Consider the following 21,709-nt stretch of genomic DNA (forward strand, 5'->3'; position numbering starts at 1 on the left):
GAAATGCCAGGATGTTCACCAAAAATGTGTGTGCATGTCCAAACAAGCCTCTCAAAGCAAGAGTTTAAAGAATTAAAAGGCTTTACAATGTTTTCCTCTGCATGCAGAGGGGATTAAAACTACACGGGCAGAGAATGTTATACAATTTGTGTTCCACTTCAGAATTTGTTGGTTGGTAAAATATGTCAGATTGTTTTCCAGAATTCTACATAACTATTGTGGATTTTTCTTTCTGGGAATAAGGATAACATCAAGTTGATACCGAAATGACTGCGTTAACAAGAAACAAATCGACTTCATGTAGGCCTACTATTATAATACCTGTGTGTGTAGACTGTTACAGACAGTTACAGCAAGCAACCCAGTTCCTATGAGATACCTGCACTATTTAGGCATTTGACACCATCACCCTTACCTTGGTTGGACCGTTCTGAAATCATTTTCACTTCTTTTTGCTGTCCCGTTGACGCCATTGAGAGTTCCTGAGGTTACTGATTCAAAAGTCACAGCCCGAGCGACACAGGAAATGATACCTGGACACGCCTACTGTCACTCACGCGCACCGTTATAGCAAATATTCAACATTTTAGCGATAGTTTTCACTCGAATGCTATAATTAGGCATATTCCAGTAAAAAACATTAACATGGTATCAGCAAAATGGCATTAAAATAATGAATTAAAAATGACACTCTTTACGATTTTACTAGTGTTTCTTCAACTACGGCCGGTCAACTAAAGTTTCTAACTCTCACAAGTTAATTTACTATAGTTAAATAATCCACAGTGGTTATATAAATGTATAACAGGAGAATTTTGTAAAAATTCATAGAAAACTATTTCCCAAATCTCAAATTAATTACACAATGTGGCGGAAATGACGTATAACATTTATGGCGGTATAAAAATGACAGCCATTTAATAAATGCTAATAAACTAATTTATTTCTCAATTGGAAAATCACATACAGTAGCCTACCTATGGCAAGCCGTATTAACATTTAATCCTTAAAACCTATAGTATGATCTATTTTCATGCTACTAGTACTTATTTTTTAGATATCTATTCCATTAAGTAGGCTAGTAGCCTACTTATTCGTTAGATACTAGTGCTTATAGGTACTAGTATACCTTTTTAAAGATACTTATTCATTAGATACTAGTTCTTATTTATTAGATACTAGTAGCCTACAGCCTATTTAATTATACCTAACTTGTTAAGAAAACATAGAACCACTGCTTATTTTTTACTAGTAACATTTTAGATCAAAGATATCCTTAACTTAATAGATACTAGTACTATTTAAATAATCAGTATGCAAATAGTATGTTGAATAATGAACCAACATCATATCAAAGAGAGATGACACAGCAAACGGACTGAATTGCAGAAGGCCGTTTTTATAATAACAATATAATAATAGCCTACCTTTTTAATGGCATTAGAGTTAAAAAAATTAATGAATAGGCATATGTAATATAGTGCATATATACTCTTATTTTGACATGACTCTCATTCTCTGATGCAGAATTTTTGATTGTAAGGGACTGTTCGTTATTTATTTAAGGGGCCACCGGAGGAGTTTTGAGATCTGTTGTCAAAAAAGACATGACCCTCCCTTCGCCAGCAATACATTTTTCTATGACCCTCCAAAATGATTGTGAAAAAAGGCATGACCCTCCCCGATAATTTATTGATTAGCCTACTTCTGTTCTGGTTTGCGTTTGGCAAAGATGTTCAGATAGCCATTGTTTGTTTGTTTTTTAAACCATAAACTCTTGCTTTCTCATCTTACTAGGGCTGTAACGATAGATCAAACCTACGATTCGGCTCGTATCACGATTTTTGATTTTAGATTTGAAAAAAAAATCATGTTTTCGGTGCTGATGCGGTGTAACTCGTTCAACATGTGGGTGGCGTTGCGAATAAAGCATCTAAAAGCTGTCACAAAGAACCGGCAAAAGTAATGATTATTAGTATGTCAAATATAGCAAGGAGACATTTTAATTGTTTATTAATAAACAAGCGTTTTCTGTGTCTACTGCAAAGATGAAGTTGACGATGCGTCGCGATCTTCTCAGAACGTGCCAGAGAGAAATGCACATTTCATAAGCAGAAAGCAGTCTGTTTTCTTTCGTTATGAATTGTTCTGTTTAAAAGTAGACATTTCAAGCTTTCTATATATTTCTCATGTCTGTGAGGCAAGTAGCATACCTTACGCTGAGTTTCGGTTCATTTATGAGACAAGAGTCCAGTTCACTCGCCCGCGCCTCCGTGTCATGATTATCTATTTTCTACTATATTTAGACTACTTCTTATTTATTAAATCCAGATGAAACATTGATTAAAATTAAGATAAAATTAATTAAAAAACGAAATTCACTTTAAAGAAAGGCTTTGTGCTTTCTGTTTGAGGTCTCTGTGAAATTTTTTAAGTCGCTTCAGAGCAGTCATGTTCGTAATGAGAACTGTCACGCCCGTAACATTTTTTTTTTCTTCACATAAATGCGAACACGAAAAATAAAATAAAAATAATATAATATTTTATGTTCTGTGGAGGCCGATCTTTATTCATCCGGTGGGTATATATATTTTGGTTTGCACAGTGTAGGCTAATTTATAGAATTAATAAAAAATATTTTGCCACCTAAAAGTTAAAGATTTTTTTTGTGTCACGTCACGTGTATTTCCCTCATATTAAAAATAAAACGCATGTGTAGACTGATATTTTTCTAATGTCTTGACTCCTTTCAGACGTTTCAAATAAATGCATTTTCTGAGAATTTTTATTTTAAGTTTTGACTGCAAATGTCACCTCCATTTACTGGAATCGCCCAATTTTAACGAATTTATCCTCAACTAGTTTTTGTGGTGTAGGTCTATGTATTTTATGTTAACTTAAATAATACTAATAGTAATTTAAAGATGTGGTAGCGCTGCGAAGATCGCGAGTCGTCAACTTCATCTGTCTAGCCGACACTGACATAAAAAAATAACTGTTTTATTAGTAAACAATTAAAATGTCTCCTGCTACATTGAACATATTTGCCTGTTCCTTACAAAACACTGACAGTGGGGTTTTTGACTGTTTATTTATTTTTTATTTTTTATTTTTTTTGAGCAGCTGCGGACAAATTATTTCGACACACACACACACACACACACACACAATATTGAGAAACAGGATTTTTTTTTTGATTTTTTAATACAATAAAAATTTCATTTAATTTATTGTTGAATAAAATTATAAGCCTATTATTTTTAGTTTATTAACAGCAACAACAGCTGTAAAGATGAAGTTGACGATCGCCATCTCCGTAGTAGTTAACACGCCTATAGAGAGAAATGCACATCATTATTTCTTTTCGTTTTAAATTGTTAAAAAGACATTTCAAGCTTTCTTAAGATATATTTCATGTCTGTGAGGCATATGCTGAGTTTCGTTAAGTTAGGATGAGATGCGCTCCTGTTTACGAGCAGTGCAAGTGACCACGCGGGCGCCTCTATGATTGTGTTGTCTGCTATATTTTGTATTTGGCAATTGGTTGATAATTATTATTTTTTTAATTAAGATACAATTTATACAAAACGAAATTCACTTAAAAAAATCGTTTTCTGCAAAACAAAACTTAATTAAGTGGTCAAAATCATGTCTGACCCGCTCCATGTCTCTCGATATTGCGTACTCGTGTGTGCGGTTCACTTTTCATAATCAACATAGATGAAAAAATAACATTATTATATTTTAACAAAAATGAAACTAAATGAGCTTATTTAATGGTAACAACACAGTAGGCCTACAGACTCTGTATTTGTACAAATTGCTGCACATTCATTTTATTCGGAATTTTGCACACACAAGTTGAAAGGCATTTGTTTGTGCATGCATGTAAAACATATCTGCAACATTTATCAAGTTTACTGATAATTATGCGTGCATTTATTAATTATTATCTTAATGAATAATGTAACAAGGACGAAGCATGTAAACTGTTTGTTTAGAATTTGGATCGATCATCGCAAATAGATCCGAATGAAGAAACGTACAAAACCATAGTAGAAAATGGGTGGGCCCGGACCTAAAATGCCCAATGGTAGCGCCGCGGCTGGTGGTAGCCCTACATTTTACACATCGTGGAAACAAAATAAGAATGGAAACTAAAATATGGTAGTATAGCGCTACAGCGCACATTCTATCAGCAGTTCTGGCGCCTCAGTCCCAATACTGTTAGACTCGACGTACGTTCACATCACATGTTAATGCAGCGGTAGAGTTACACTCACAGGACACTGTGCACTTAACAACAGTTCATTATTTGCTCGTGTTTTAAGTCTTTGCCTGGTAAACATTTCTTTGGCATTCTGTTCTGACATGATGCACTTTTTCTAAGCACGAACTGAAGTGCGCGCGCACTGTCAAACAGTGCCAAACTGGATTTTGGCCCATCTGATATCGAAGGGGGGCTGATAACGCGAGATCAACATGGAGCTAAATGGAAAATAATAGCACCAAACAAGCCACTTTGAAATGTTGCTGTTTTAATGAATATAAAAGTTGGGTGACCCTCCCCCTAGACTAAAAAAAGTTGGATGACCCTCCCCTCAACAAAGAATAAAAAGACATGACCCTCCCCTATTTTCCTCCGGTGGCCCCTTCCATAAATACCGAACGGTCCCTAAGGAATTATGAATGCTCACCAAAAAATCCCAATGGGTATTGTGGTTGTTTGGCTGGTGGGTATGAACCGGTTTTTGGATCTACTTAGCCTACCGTTGTTTGAATTTTATTATTGGCAGTTAAGTTATTATTTATTATAACCTGTACATTCTAAACAATAAATGTATTAAACATATATCTTTCCTTGTGTTCATGCTAACCAATTAGCTAGATAGCCTTAGTTTAGCCTGCATTACCATATGAACTCTGATTGGATGGTTGAGAGTGTACTCATGTTTATGTAATAATCTGTTAAAAGAAGATATCTCTTGATATTTTCTTACTAGTTCCTTGTGAGGTTGAAGATATCTGCAAATTAATAGATACTAGTAGCTATTCTGTTTTGATATCATCTAATAATTTATGACTAATTATAACAACATTGACTAGTATCTTTTTAAATATTACTAATAAGTATTCATTAGATGCTAGTACTTATTTATTGTATACAATTACTTTTAATTCGATACTAGTACCTATTTAATAGATACTAGTTATTCGTTAGGTACTAGTACTTATTTATTAGACACTAGTATCTTTTTTAATTGTAACTAGTAACATTTCTTATCTTACTAGTCACAACTGTTTTTTTATAATAAGTACTAGTAACTAATGAATAACTACTAGTATCTAATACGTTCTAGTCACAATTGGAATACATAGGCTACTAGACAGAACTGAATAGTTGATATCTGAATGACAGATCCCCATAGAAGTCAATGGCAAAAATGTAAAATGTGTTACTAGTAACAAAAGAATAGTTACTAATCACTATCGAAATAAGTATTAGTATCTAATGAATAAGAACTAGTATCTATTTAATAAGTACTAGTATCTAATGAATAAGTACTAGCATCTAATAATAAGGACTAGTAACTAATGAATAAGTACTAGTACCAATTTAATAGGCACTAGAATCTCATTAATAAGTACTATTTAATAGGTACTAGTATCTAATGAATGAGTACCAGTCTCTAAAAAAATAAGAACTAGTATCTAATGAATACTACTATCTTTTAAAAAGGTACTAGTATCTAAAAAATAGGCACTAGTACCTAAAGAATAAGCACTAGTACTTAATGGAATAGATACTGGTATCTAAAAGATAAGTAGGCTACTAGTAGCATGAAAATAGATAATAGTAGGTTTTAAGGATTAAATGTTCAAATGGCTTGCCATAGGACACACATTAAAAAACAAAGTTAAAAATGTATATGTACTTTGATTTTTCTTTGTCTTCTTCACCCATCAGGTCTCATATTTAATCTCAAGCATGCTCTTCACGGACTCCTTCCCAAACAAGAACACTAACATTTAACACACAACAATTTTATAAGGGGCCCTCCAATAAAGGTTAAAATGAGACCACCACACCTAAGTGACCAAGGATTTGCTTTAAAAAAAAATAAAATAAAAAAAAGCAGACAATAGCAGACCAAATTGTAATTTGACCTTAAACATTACATCTTTTACTTTTAGTAAAATCAATCCCTGGGGCAAATAATTGCCTGAAGTGACTGAAAGTACTATATATCGATGTGAAAACTTATCTTGGTAGACAGGCTCGCCACACATAAATTACCGTTACTGTTATTATGACCAAAAAAAAAAAAAAAAATGAAGCAGTCAGCCAATCACAATAATAATATAATTTAATTCATCTGAGAGGTTTGACAGGTTTAAACAGCAAACAAAACAGGTAAAACACATTTACACATACAGAGTAAGAGGGGAATGTTTAATCAGTCTGACATTGCAGAACATATTTCAAAGCAAAGATGCTGTAAACATCCTCCATCCTCCTCTAACAGCTGTCAGTGACAAGCGCACACTATATGATCATTCAACACCTATAATTACCTGTCTATCAGCATAACAGAAACTAAGTTTGGTGTGCAAGTATTCATTTAAATTTGTTTTTTGGATATTAATATAAATAAAAGCAAATATTTCCAAGGGGAAAAGGGCCATAAATGAATTTGTAAATCAAATATTCTCATTACTTCCATTGGAATGTTTGGAAACATTATTTTTACGCTTGTTATAGTGATGAATGGAGGATGTGAGCGAGCACACAAATGTGCAAGTGAGCCCTGAATATTTCCCTTTGAGCGCAAAAGTTTTTAATATTCTCTTTAGGCTGCAGACAGTGAAATAACTTGAACAAAAAGAAAAGAAATGAACTACAGGACAGTATGCATCTCCAGCACAATTACACATCCTATCCACATGATACAGTACACACAAACATGTATAACACAACAATGGGGGACACTGGAATAATCTCTGGGGGTCATAACACATGAGATGACAACAATTTTATGCATGATAAATGTGTATTATCCAAGAGTTATGCCCTGTAATCCTAAATATCACTTGTCAGGCTAAAGGTGGAAACAAGGGATGAGATTTTTTTGTGGGAGACGGGTCATGATGACCTTTAGCCCAGACCTCCAGAAGGTGTAGTGGTCTTAGGAGGATCAGTGGCGGGCGGCGGACTCTCTCGGGTAGAACTCGGCCAGTGTGCTCTGAGGAATTCTCTTCAGCATTTCTTTGGGGAAGATTCGGAGCAACTGCCAACCAATATCCAGCGTCTCGAATACAGTTCTGTTGTCATACGGACCTAGAGAAATGGACACATATCTCATAACCTCATCTAAGTCACATGACATAACACACAAGCTTCCATAATGCATCATATATATATATATATATATATATATATATATATATATATATATATATATATATATAAATATAAAGAAAATTTATACTTTAATTCTCCTTTTGAAAACTTGTACTTGTACTTTTTTTAGCTTTCTATTCAGCAAAGTATCCTGAAAAAAAACTGTTTTCAACAGTGATAATAATAAGAAATGTTTCTGTTTCTGCACCAAATTATCATATTAGAATGATTTCAGAAGGATCATGTGACACTGAAGACTGGAGTAATGGCTGCTAAAAAATTCAGCTTTGCATCATAGGAACAGTAATAAAAAAAAATAAAAAATAAAAACCTGCCCAAACGTTTGAGTAGTACTGCACATAGAATAGATATATATATATAAAAATGATCAAATAAAGGAATTATAATCAGAAGCTTCAATGTTTAAGCTTTGAAGCAAAGAAAAAAGAAAAAGAAAAAAGCGAATGCAAAGGAATGTCTTAAAGAAATACCTTTCTTTACCTTATTTCCCTTTCGACTTTATAGCCTTCTATTTGGCTTCACAGTGTTTGAAAGAAATATCCTATCAAAACCACTGACTGACACATAGCGTCTTTAATGGTGAATTTCAGTTAAACAGAAAATGTATTTATTTCTATTGTTCTACAAAACCGATGGGAAAAGGAGTAAATGCATGTTTGGTTCTCTGTAAATAAAAGCAATAACTGAGATGTGTCTCTGTGTCTAAAGAACTTAGACAATGTCCTTTTCTAACAATGACACAGTGATTGTGTGACAGACACAAAAGAAGCCGAGAGATTTCATCCCAAAAATAGGGCTGCTGCGAGCAATATGAAAAATGTGCATACTTCTTTTTAATTGGAGGATTTGATGGAGACAGAGGACACTGCACATTGTGCCACACTATAGAGCAGCATTGAGAAGGCATTGAGAAGGACATTCACTGAGGTAAAAGTGCATCAGAGCAAGAGCAGTGGCAGAAATACTGTCTAGTGGTTTCCAATGAAGAATGTAAAATGGCATAATAGTGTACACTCGTGAGCCTGCAGAACCTTGAAAAAAATAAAAAAATAAAATAAGGCTATAAACCTGCTCTAGTGTGGTGAACTCTGCTTTAAAAAAACTCTGCTTTTTTTCTATTTATCAGAGAAAGACTGAAATAATAATTGGGTCTTTTCCCAAAGTTTCCTTTCTAGTGCAGACATGAAAAAAAACATTCCTGCTTATTTCAGACCTATCTAGAGTGAATGTGCCTATGCATTATTGAGAACCGCACATTAGGGGTTTGTACCTTGAGCAATGAAATTCTTTTCGAACTTCTGCAAGAACTCCAGGTACAGCAGGTCATCTGAGGTCAAAGCTTCCTCACCCACCACAGCCTTCATGGCCTGAACATCTTTACCAATGGCATAACATGCATACTAAGGGATTGACATAGAAACAGAGCGAGAATTAGCCTGAAGAAAAAAAATCACATTAAATGGAATTCTGTTGTAAGAACATTAAACTTCTTTACCAGCTGGTTAGAGACATCAGCGTGATCTTTGCGGGTCATGCCCTCTCCGATAGCGGATTTCATCAATCGAGAGAGAGATGGCAGTACATTGATGGGAGGATAGATCTTTAAGTGGGGGGGAAGAAAAAAAAAAAAAGTACAGTTTTGAAGAATTAATTATTAATTATTATACATTCATATTCATCTGGAAATCAAGTGTGCAAGAATGTGTGAATGTATATAAAATGTATAGTTTGGAGATTAATAGTCCTCAGAAGTGACCTAAATCTTGCATAAGGAACATTAGGGGACATCCATATTTGGAAACATTGAAAATAAATCAACCAACTAACTAACCAAATAACCAACCAACCAACTAACTAACTAAAATATCTAAATAAATACATATATGCCAAAATAAATAATTGAAATACCAAGTGAAATAACTAAAAAAAACTAAAAACTAAATTAAAGCTGCAATCCGTAACTTTTGGCGCTCTAATTAACAGAACTGCAATGCGTCTTGCGGAAGAACATTGTAGCCGGAGGTACTTCTCTCTGTTTATGTCTATGACGAGTCATGCACGTACTTGGCTACTCCGCAGTAGTACGACCCGAACCAGTCTAAAATAGTCTGAATATAAACACTTCTTATGTGTGACTTATATATGACTGGCAAAACTTCTCACCTGTCTGTTATGCAGTTGTCTGTCTACATACACCTGTCCCTCTGTGATGTATCCAGTCAAATCAGGGATCGGATGGGTGATATCTGTGTGAAATGGGGAGAAATTTTCAATTTTATTATTCAGTCATTTGCTCATTCTAGCCATAAATTATGAGATTTATTAGTTGTTCATTTCATTTGCAGCATCTGAAGATATTAAGTGGTGTATTAATATTGTGATGTTGTGATGCCCGAAATAAAAGGGCAAAGAAAGCGAAACGAGATGGAGGTTTCCTGGTGCTGCTGTAATGGGGAACACCCATTCAGAAACACACACGGGTCCTTCACAAGGATGTTTCTATAGTAACCAAAGCCATCAAGAGTGCTAGTTACTGGGCGCAGTTGCTGTGTCCGGCCAGAATACAAAATAAAGACCTAAAATAACTAAATAATTAAATATTAGTGCTGTCAAATCGATTAATCGCATTAACATAAAAGTTTGTTTACATAACATGTTGTATATTATAACATGTTGTATATTATTACATATACATATATACACTCACCTAAAGGATTATTAGGAACACCATACTAATACTGTGTTTGACCCCCTTTCGCCTTCAGAACTGCCTTAATTCTACATGGCATTGATTCAACAAGGTGCTGAAAGCATTCTTTAGAAATGTTGGCCCATATTGATAGGATAGCATCTTGCAGTTGATGGAGATTTGTGGGATGCACATCCAGGGCACGAAGCTCCCGTTCCACCACATCCCAAAGATGCTCTATTGGGTTGAGATCTGGTGACTGTGGGGGCCATTTTAGTACAGTGAACTCATTGTCATGTTCAAGAAACCAATTTGAAATGATTCGAGCTTTGTGACATGGTGCATTATCCTGCTGGAAGTAGCCATCAGAGGATGGGTACATGGTGGTCATAAAGGGATGGACATGGTCAGAAACAATGCTCAGGTAGGCCGTGGCATTTAAATGATGCCCAATTGGCACTAAGGGGCCTAAAGTGTGCCAAGAAAACATCCCCCACACCATTACACCACCACCACCAGCCTGCACAGTGGTAACAAGGCATGATGGATCCATTTTCTCATTCTGTTTACGCCAAATTCTGACTCTACCATCTGAATGTCTCAACAGAAATCGAGACTCATCAGACCAGGCAACATTTTTCCAGTCTTCAACGGTCCAATTTTGGTGAGCTCGTGCAAATTGTAGCCTCTTTTTCCTATTTGTAGTGGAGATGAGTGATACCCGGTGGGGTCTTCTGCTGTTGTAGCCCATCCGCCTCAAGGTTGTGCGTGTTGTGGCTTCACAAATGCTTTGCTGCATACCTCGGTTGTAACTAGGGGTGTAAATCGGACCGTTCATCACGATACGATACGATATCGATTCTCTCAGCCAGCGATACGATATTTTCCGATACGATTCGATTCGATTCAGGGCTATATTGATCGATTAATCGATATTTAGATATTATGTTCACACAACCAGTTACGTTTTTATTAACTCACAAATGCAATCAAAATATATAACATGAACGTTTAATTAAACTCTTTGAAAATTGCACACCCTCTCCCAATTGAGACATTTATAACAGAAGTGGTCATTTGCAAGTACTCCGTTCTTGTTCATTTTCATAAATCATGTTTTTTATTATTATTGTGCATCCAAGTAATATCAATCAAACTGCAGCTGGGTTGTTTTGATTAATAATAATAATAACTTAAAAAATACAGGTAAATTACAAAATTAAAGTTAATTGAAAGTATGCTTTAATATGTGAAAAGTTTTTTTTTTTTTAGCAGAGCAGATACATTCACATTTCATCTTTCTGAGTCAAACAAAACCAAGTAATTGCTATGATAAATAATACAACACTCGGTTAATCTTCATAACGTTAATCTCCTCAGCTGACATAGACGCCTAACAAACTTTGTTGTTGTGATAACGTACACGCAGTACAGAGAGCTTTTCCCTCACCACTAAACGAACTGCTTTAGTAAGGTTCCGTGAAAATGTTTCAGGTTTTATTTTCCCTTTATGCCCTGAAGAATATATCACGAGTTCATTGAAATTATCCATCCTCGATCACTTTTAGTCAGCTTTGACGAAACTCCTCTTAGCCAGCGCGTCTTTTCAAAGTGACATCTGACCTGAATACTGCGCGCTGAGTCGCTAAAACGGACTTATCGTGTTGTGTTCACCAACAAGGGTGCGAGTGCTTGTCTGTTTCTGCTGTAAAACATGAACTCGCGATGCCTTGACAGCGGACAATACCGACTTTTGTGAAAAAAACTTGTTTAGGGTTTAGTCAGTCTTGTCAGGCGTCTTTTTCAGATGAGGAGATTAACGTTACACACCGCCAGGCGGTTGGTGAGTTTTAAGTGTGGAATCGATGCATCGTATCGTTAGACGTTATATCGATGCATCAATCCATATCGATGTATCGTTACACCCCTAGTTGTAACGAGTGGTTATTTCAGTCAAAGTTGCTCTTCTATCAGCTTGAATCAGTTGGCCCATTCTCCTCTGACCTCTAGCATCAACAAGGCATTTTCGCCCACAGGACTGCCGCATACTGGATGTTTTTCCCTTTTCACACCATTCTTTGTAAACCCTAGAAATGGTTGTGCGTGAAAATCCCAGTAACTGAGCAGATTGTGAAATACACAGACCGGCCCGTCTGGCACCAACAACCATGCCACGCTCAAAATTGCTTAAATCACCTTTCTTTCCCATTCTGACATTCAGTTTGGAGTTCAGGAGATTGTCTTGACCAGGACCACACCCCTAAATGCATTGAAGCAACTGCCATGTGATTGGTTGATTAGATAATTGCATTAATGAGAAATTGAACAGGTGTTCCTAATAATCCTTTAGGTGAGTGTATACATATGTGTGTGTGCATGTCTGTGTATATCTACATGCCCACGTACGTACATACGTACATGCATACATATGTACATACATACATACATACATATTTTTTCCATCAGGCTGAATTCTAAGTTTGATTTCATAGAAAAGTAATAGCACACTTCTAAACAAATTGCATAGTTTCATAGCTCAAATATAGGATGAGATTCACACTGAAGTTTATAGTATATTATAGTACATTAGTATATTAATAATGTTATATAAAATAGGTCTATGGTCTAATTGGGAAAGCTAAATATTTAGAAATGTGTATGTGCTTGTACCATCATTAGGCATGGTTAGAATGGGGATCTGGGTGATTGATCCATTTCTGCCCTCCACTCTTCCAGCACGCTCATAGATTGTAGCAAGATCAGTGTACATGTAACCTGGGAAACCACGACGACCCGGCACCTCTTCACGAGCAGCAGACACCTACAACCCGCAACACATCAGGATAAAATTGGTGTTTAACATCATGACAAGAGAGGTTCTGTGAGTGATGCGTGTGTGTGTAAAAGTTCCCATTGTCTATTGTGAAGTTCCATAGAAGCATCTTATAACAACGGAGCTACAAAAAAAACCCAAAGAGTAGCATCTGTTCCACAACAAGAGATCAATGACAGCCATTTCAAGTCAGTCAAATGAGGTTCAAATGTTTTCTACTTGGTGCATCTACACACAGGCACTTTTATAAGCAGAAAATACACTCAGATCTTCTCCCAAGGTTAAAACGAGCGTAAACACTGTTCTGAGCCTCACCTTTACCAGGCTGAATGGCAGAGGGAGTTAAATGTTAATGCTCCCGTAGCTCTTTGGAAGTGGCAGCCAACCGCAGAAGCCAAAGCAGGCAGCTTTGATAGGACTGAATGTATCCCAAGGTTACAGAGGCACAAAGGCAGGAGAGAATGGTCCTTTCACATGCATGCATAACTATTAAGAATGAGCATTATGCATTTTGACACGTTTAGACATCAAAACATGTTTGTGGTAGAAAAACGCTAATCACTGGCATGAGAAGGGAAGAAAGGAGATGCTGCCAAAAAAAAAAAAAAAGTATCTTCAGGAGGATGAGGAACAGAGTGGAATGAAGTATACACAAATGTTATTTTGTACTAATCTTCTGTTTATATAATGCCCCACTGGTATATTCGGGATGGCATACTACCTTACTACTACTACTACTACATAATATGTATATTTTTTGTACTCATAATGTGACCAAATAGATTTACCAAACTGTACCATATACATTCAGAGCACACTGTATGGAATACAGTATTCCTAAAGCAACACACTCCATTTCCCTTACCCTTCCAGTGTGACAAACAGATCAAAAGCAACATCAACCTTGATTTTTTTTTATTAAAAACATCCCCATCTTCATTTGTGATTTAACGTTTTTTTCTCCTTTTTTTCTCTTGTAAAAACATTCTCTCTCGCCAGTCTGATCCAATCATGAGTCAAGAAACATTTATGAAATATTGGTCAGATATTACTTCTGGTTCATTCATCTCACAGCAAGTGGAAGGTCAGCAAGTTGAGCACATTGCATTTCGAAATAGTGTGCTCTAGAGCATACTATTTTGAAATGCAATGTGCTCAACTTGCTGACCTTCCTCTAGTTTATGCTACACATTTTGCCAAATGTAGTACTGTAGGGTCCTTGACGGATTTTATGCATACAGAAAATTTGCATACTTTGCACAGTGTATTTACACAATTTACAGCAGAAAAAATAATAGTTGTATGCCAATATGCTATTCAGAACAAAGCCAATGTCTTGGTTTTACATCGAGTTTTGTTTAAAACATGATTCTTACACTTTGGCAGATGGTGCTGAAATCCATTCATTACGATTGGACACAGTGGCTCTTCAACATAAGCCACACAGGAAACAAGATACTAACCGTAACGCTGGCCATTGCTCCAATACGGTTCCAAATGTCAAGAGGGGGTTACTGTCCTTTTGTTACACGAGAGTGTGCTCTTTTATAGCCATCATAGCGGTTTTATGTTTGAGCGGTTTTCACTCCCAAACATTTGGAATTTGATATGATGGAAATGGCTCTGTACATGCAAAGTCAACAACTCGTATTGCTAATGTGAGTTGAGAGGCTCTAAGTAAGGTTGTTATATACATGCATATAATGCGATATAAATGCGTTTGCTGTGCATCTAGTCTAAGAAGTGCACAGTATAATGGCTGGGAAATCATAAAATGATAAGAAAACCAGACAGAGAGACTTAGGATAATTTACATGACAAGGTCAATTATGCCTAAGCAGACATGAAATTGAATATCTGATATATTCGATTTCAGATATGAATATGAAATTTAAATGGCTACACAAAGCATCCCCACAAATCAGAGAATGTGTTGCAGATTTGTCTGCCCTTGCAACTAATAGAAAAACCTACTTGTCCCTTGAAAGCTTTCATCTCAACAGGAACTGTTTATTTGAGGTACATGTGCATTATGTCTCTGTAAAAGAGACCTTCCACCATGTTTGTTGAAAAGGCTGAATTCACCAAAAGATTTATTAAATAAATAAAGCCATACATGGTTAGAAAACGTTCTTATAGCTTGTCCGCTTACCAATATAAACCTATTGGAACACTGAAAATTCCTTCAGTTTATTAAGTTAAAGGGGACATATCATGCTAAATCCACTTTTTTAGCCCTTAAATGCATTTTGTTGTATATTTGGAGTGTTTAGAAGTACAGAAAAGTTGAAATTATTCTCTTCAGGTGCTTCGTTGATATCTTTATATTCTGTTTTGGTCATATTTTTCAACCTGTTCCGATTTTTCTGTTCTCTATGACTTTTTTTAACTATTACGTCACAGTATTTGCAGCGGAACTGCCAAATAAGGACATTGACTTCCAGCCCAACACTTCGAGCAATCCGCCATTTTTATTTTTGTATATTTTGTAGTCCAAGCTAAAGGATGCAGAAGTTACGAGAGGGTAAGTTAAAATGTTCGGTTGTTGGATGTAGTAACCCACACGCTTCATTACACCATCTAATGTAGATGAACTGCCGCGCTTGTGACAGGGCGCATGTTTAACTGAAAGAACGAGCAGAGAGAGAGACCCGGTCGCGAGCGCACTCTCTCTCTTCGGAGCCAGGCGAAAGTGTAAACAAGACTTCACCGTCTCCAAACTAGACGCTGTCTTGCTCTCTCTCCCTCGCACATATTAATCAAAATAAATTGACACGGTGGTAAAAGGTCGGAAGACCAAAGTTTCATGTGTAAATACAGTAACACACCATTGCGATACATCCATATGAAGACGTTGTTCTGCAGGTTCGTCGTCTTCATTTTCATCTCGCTCCGGCTCCGACTCGAACATGTAAGGCTGGCTGGACAAGTCTTCCGTTGTTGATATTTTGTTAATAACGTGTGAATAAAAAGTTTCTGTGCCGCTAGATAATCGTATCTCTGCTATCAAACTACAAAAATGGCCGAACGGGGTGGAGTTGAACCGAGTGTCACCTCTACAACCTGGAGAGGGGGCGGGGTATGAAGTATTTAAAGAGACCGCACCAAAACGAGTTGCTATCAGACGCACATCAGAAAAGGGGTAGAAAAGGGGCCTGTGGAGCTATAATAATGAGGAATTCAGACCCAAGCATTGCACTTCCGCTTTATATAGACTACAAATGTATGATTTATATGTAAAAAGGAATGATTTAAAAGCATGATATGTCTCCTTTAAGGTCACTATAGTCTATAGGGGCAGTTTTGTGTACTAGAGCAGCATTCATTGGGATGTCACATACTTATTTCTTTTGAAGGGGCGCTGGTGGAAGCCCTGATTCATTTGATGCCACAAGCGAGATTAAATGTGACCAGAAGGAAAAAGACAGGATTCTAATCATCTTATTTCAAAAACATATGTAAAGGACAACTTCTATGCTCAGTAAGGCTGCATTTATTTTGATCAAAAAAGCAGCAAGAACAGTAATATTGCGAAATATTATTAAAATTTGAAATAACTGTTTTCTATTTTAATAGACACTATATGGACAAGTATTGGGACACACCTCAAAATGATTGAATTCGGGTGTTTCAATCAAACCCATTGCCACTGGAACATAAAATCAAACACCTAGCTATGGTTTGCATTTACAAACATTTGTTGACGTTTTAAAGAGCTCAGTGAATTCAAGTATGATACTGTGATCGGATGCCACCTTCACAAAGTCAGTTTGTGAAATTTCATCCCTGTTAGATATTCCACAGTCAACTGTAAGTGGCATTATTGGAAAGTGGAAGCATTTAGGAACAGCAGCAACTCGGCCACGAAGCGGAACGGAAGACCACTTAAAGTCACAGAGCGAGATTACCGAGTGCTGAAGCGCATGGTGCGTAAAAGTCACCAACAGTCTGCTGATTCCATAGATGAAAAGTTCTAAACTTCCACTGGCATTAATATCAGCACAAAAACTGTGCAGCGGGATCTTCATAGAATGGGTTTTCATGGCCGAGCAGCTGCATGCCAGCCTCACACCAAGTACAATGCCAAGTGTCAGATGCAGTGGTGTAAAGCACACCGCTACTGCAGTGGAAACGTGTGCTGTGGAGTGACAAATCACACTTCTCTGTTTGTCCAACAGTGCCTGACTTTACAAATGCCAAAAATTCCAATAGGAACACAAAATCTTGTGTAAACCCTTCCCATATGAGTGTAAGCGGTTATAACTTCAAAGAGGGACACAACTCCATATTAATGTGTATGTATTTAGAATGCAATGTTATTAAAGTCCCTGTTGGTGTGATGGTCAAGTGTCCCAAAACTTGTGTCCATATAGTGTATTTTAAAGTGTAATTAATTTGTGATGGCAAAGCTGAATTTTTAGCAGCCATTATTCCAGTCATCGGTGTAGCTCAGACATCATTCTATGATCCTTCAGAAATCTTTCTAAAATGCGGTTTTGGTGCTCAAGAAACATTTCCTATTATCATCAATGTTGAAAAAAGTTGTGCTGATAATTATTTTTGCAGACACTGATACATTTTCAGGATTCTTTGATGAAAGTACACAGCATTTACTGGAAAAAAAAATTTTTTATTTTTTTTGGTAAAGTAAAAGGCCCTTGCTTCTAGCATATCAAAATGATTTGGTCCTCACCTCTCTCAGAGCCTCTGCATAGGAGCTCATGTCCGTGAGGATGACCAACACGTGCTTCTCACACTGATAAGCCAGATACTCCGCTGTGGTCAAAGCCAGACGCGGGGTGATGATGCGTTCAATGCTATGTAGAAAACATTAAAATAGTCAATATGTTATACAAAATGCATTACGTAAGAGGATGGAGGTCATTTAAATGAATTCTCACGTAGGATCGTTGGCCAGGTTCAGGAACAAGCACACATTGTCCATAGAACCGTTCTCCTCAAAGTCTGACTTGAAGAAGCGTGCTGTCTCCATGTTGACCTGGAATAAAAAACAACAACAAAAAAAACATCTGAAACGCCAAACAAACCCAAAGTCTCATTAGAGGCTGGAGAAACAGACAATGTCAGGCATTTCTTGTTCATTGTTAAAACACAATCTCCACTATTTAGTTCAAAATGACCTCTTGAAGTACACTTCCTGCAAGGAAGGAAAATCCTTTTCTCTTTATATTTTGACCACCCAGCACATAAAATCAAGATATAGAGTTACAAGGTGTCAAAAGCGAATGCATTAGCCTTGAGTCCGCACCGGGAGCCCAGCGGCCACAGGACACAAGGCTGGGTCAGTGACATTTCAAGCATGGGTTAATGGAAGCCCTCCACACTTGAATACACAGGTGAACCTGACACCTGACGCAGGTAATACCAGTCTGAGAGGACAGACCGCAGCCACTCAGGTGACAATAACAAAGGTTTGGAGAGGAAGCAGACAGTTGAGGGCAGAAGGTTAAGGTGGTGCTGAAGAGCAGGATTAAGTCACCTATGAGGACCAACATTCACCCACTCACACAAAACGGACACAATTTTGCATTACGTCCACTGAGAGGATCATTTAACACAAACATCCTGAAATTCATGCAAGAATTTGACTCATGTATAGAGACCTAGATGTAAAGCAGGATTTACTATTGTAAAGAAAATGAACACACAAGGAAGCTTGAGTAAAACAAGCACGAAAACACATAATTGGACACCGTGGCACAAATAAAGACACAGAAAACCACTCACCCCCATAGCAGCAAAGACGATGGCAAAGTTTTCTGAAGTGTAGTCCATCACATCTTTGGATTTCTGAACCAAACCAGCCTGACGACAGATCTGGGCAGCAATCTACCAATCAAAAAAAGAAAAAAAATTCACAACCAAAATTAGTTAGCCCTGTACATTATCGGTTTTATCTTGGAACCTAATTTAAAAATAATTTTGGAATAACGTTAAAATACACAGAAATTAGACACATTCAGTTCATCAACAAGTACATGTCATAACACTACTGTACTAGTTGATTCACAAGTTATAATTATTTGAATTTATTATTAGTTCAAATAATCAACACTACTGTTCAAAAGATTGGGGTCCGCAAGATTTTTAAATATTTTTTGAAAGAACTTCCTTATCTTCACCAAGGCTGCAATTATTTGATAAAAAAAAACATGTGAAATATTATTACATTTCAAACGGTTTACTATTTTAATATATTTTAAAATGTAATTTATTCCTGTGATGGCTAAGCTGAATTTTCAGCAGCAAATGCTCCAAAAATAAATGTTAAAAAAGTTGTTTCGCTTAATATTTGTGTGGAAACCATTTTTTCCCTCAGTATTCTTTGATGAATGGAAAGTTCAAAAGAACAGAATTTCATTAAAAAGGACACTTTTGTTACACATGTAATGTACTGTATATGGGTGCGGATGCCTATTTGTGTGTGCATTTGCAACAAAGAGATTAAGACTATAAGCATGAGGAATTTCACGCTTATCACTTAATGTAATGGTCCTGGATGTCTAATCCGGCCTGACCCCTGACTGAACTCTGACCCTGAACACCTGTTTCTCTGAGTGGATAAAGCCGACTGTGACCCCATGACTCCTGTTTAATGAAACGAGAAACCTTTATATCACAGCACAGCGCCTTCATTAGTGAGACACTGAAACTCACTTTACACTTGGGCTGGTGGAAGTTCACACCATTCAATCTTGGCTTTTGATCATATATTTTCATAACTGACAATCACTAGAGCTTTATTCTCTCTTCACAGCCTATATACTGGAAAAACTATCATCTTATACAATTCTTTAACTTTTTATCTTGTTGCCATGACAGAGTTCAAAAGCATGATCCTTCCTTGAAGCATGTATTTGATGGTTCACTCCCTCAGATGGCCTCGAACATTTCAGATTTTCACACTTGTAATTGTTAACTCATGAAGCTACTGTATTCATGTTCCTTTAATTCAGCTCAACTCACTTTAACATTCTAGCACATCAGTTTCACATTGTATACCATTAAATTCAGGGTTAGCACTGCAACGGCAGGACTAACCCTGTTCTGGAGCCGGTTTTCATAACCTACTTTCTTTACCCAGGGTCAAAAGTTGTCTTAATACAGGGTTTAAAATGACATAAACCCAGGGTTAAGCATAGTGTGGAAAGCCCCAAAGTGTTGTGGTTTATTACTATTGCCTGTGTGTGTGTGTGTGTGTGTGTGTGTGTGTGTGTGTGTGTGTGTGTGTGTGTGAGAGAGAGAGTTTAAGGGTGTTAATGGGAACTTTCTTGTTGATGGTTTGGAGAGAAGCTGTTAAAATCTCAGGGCTGAGTGAACCAGCCAGTGCTACCCAATGACATTCACACAAGATAATAATTGCGTAAGAAAATGTACACAAAGCCTCATCTGCCAAAATATCTGCGACTGGACCTAAAAAAATATTTTAAATGAAACTAAGTTATGTCATTTAGATAAAACATTGTACATATGGTATATATTTGATATAAATATTTCAAAATTATTATGTACTATTTATTCATAACTGTCTGACAAGACAACATTTACCGGTACTAAATAAATGTCCTGTTCATGTAGCAAAAGCATTAAAGGAATAGTTCAATAATTCTGTCATTAATTACTCACCCTCGTGCCGTTCCAAAGTGGTAAGACTTTCGTTCATCTTCAGAACACAAATAAAGATCTTTTTGATGAAATCTGAGAGATTTATGTCCCTCCATTGACAGCTATGCAACTGACACTTTGACACGTCAAAAAGTTCATAAAGAGAATTTAAAACCTGAATTCAATCTGTTCATCATATAAAGTGATCGTGTCTCTTCAAACATTTTTGGACTAAACTGCTCAATTCATATGGATTAGTTTTACAAAGTGTCAGTTGCATTGCTGTCTATGGAGGGACAGAAAGGTTTCATCTCTCAGATTTAATTTCAGGGTGAGTAATTAATGAAAGAAATTTTCATTTTTGGGAGAAATATCCCTTTAAGGAAAAATAAATAAATAACAGAATTTTGGGTGGCCCAGGGAAAAAAGTCCTCATGTCCTTAAAACACTGCAAAATATACAGACAAATTAAAGCACACATAATAGAAATTAGTCAATGCTTTGAGAATTATTCATTTTCTTCCTTAGACTTCAGAGCATGTACTCGGCAAATGACACGTGTTTGAATGTTTGAGGCACTTGACTAAAGTTGGGCGCTGTAATTTTATAATTCTAAACAATATCTCAAAACAGCACCTAAACTGAGGGTGAAATGATGGCACTGAGGTTTAGAAATTATTTGACCTTGAATTACTAACAAACTACTTCACAAAACCTTCATCATACAAAATTAATTATAATTATGAAACTAAACCAGAGTCTAAGGACTACTGAATTTGACTATGATACAAAATAGTAATGATTGACCTTCTTACTCAATAGAGTGCTGTAGGGATGATGTATTTTTGTAGGCCAAAACCGAGAAAAATGTTAGCATTTAAGCACTTATGGTTCCATCGTTCCGAAGTTAACGGGATTTTGGTTAAAATAATTACCGGTAAATAAGTTCTGTGGTCAGTGAACACAAGATCGAAGTATTTTCACGTTTCATTCTACAATAAAACACACCAGTTACACCCCACTTGTGACACTGAAGTCGAGCAACCATGGTGTAGTTCGTTCATAGCCTAAGATTAGGTTTTTATATTTTTCTGCCGATTGTATTTAGGCTTCAAAATTCATAAAAGTTGTGTTCATT

The 21,709-nt window shown here is 36.4% G+C and overlaps 2 protein-coding genes across 2 annotated transcripts in view; both read right to left on the minus strand.

Moving 5' to 3' along the window:
• The window catches only part of shtn1 (shootin 1), a 29,136-nt gene extending 28,612 nt beyond the window's left edge, over positions 1-524 (minus strand). The window contains exon 1 of the mRNA XM_079852915.1: positions 416-524. Within this exon, the coding sequence (XP_079709041.1) occupies positions 416-473 (58 nt within the window). The 5' untranslated portion in view covers positions 474-524. The remainder of the gene's footprint in view (positions 1-415) is intronic.
• Positions 525-6,345: 5,821 nt separating this feature from the next.
• atp6v1ba (ATPase, H+ transporting, lysosomal, V1 subunit B, member a) overlaps positions 6,346-21,709 on the minus strand; it is a 32,682-nt gene continuing 17,318 nt past the window's right edge. The window contains exons 7-14 of the mRNA XM_079852649.1: positions 18,694-18,795; positions 17,847-17,944; positions 17,639-17,762; positions 12,783-12,933; positions 9,587-9,669; positions 8,919-9,023; positions 8,694-8,823; positions 6,346-7,339 (exon numbers count right to left, since the gene is read on the minus strand). Coding sequence (XP_079708775.1) covers positions 7,197-7,339; positions 8,694-8,823; positions 8,919-9,023; positions 9,587-9,669; positions 12,783-12,933; positions 17,639-17,762; positions 17,847-17,944; positions 18,694-18,795 — 936 coding nt within the window. The 3' untranslated portion in view covers positions 6,346-7,196. The remainder of the gene's footprint in view (positions 7,340-8,693; positions 8,824-8,918; positions 9,024-9,586; positions 9,670-12,782; positions 12,934-17,638; positions 17,763-17,846; positions 17,945-18,693; positions 18,796-21,709) is intronic.

This window comes from Squalius cephalus, assembly GCF_949319135.1.
Source record: "Squalius cephalus genome assembly, chromosome: 20".
NCBI classification, from domain to species: Eukaryota; Metazoa; Chordata; class Actinopteri; order Cypriniformes; family Leuciscidae; genus Squalius; species Squalius cephalus.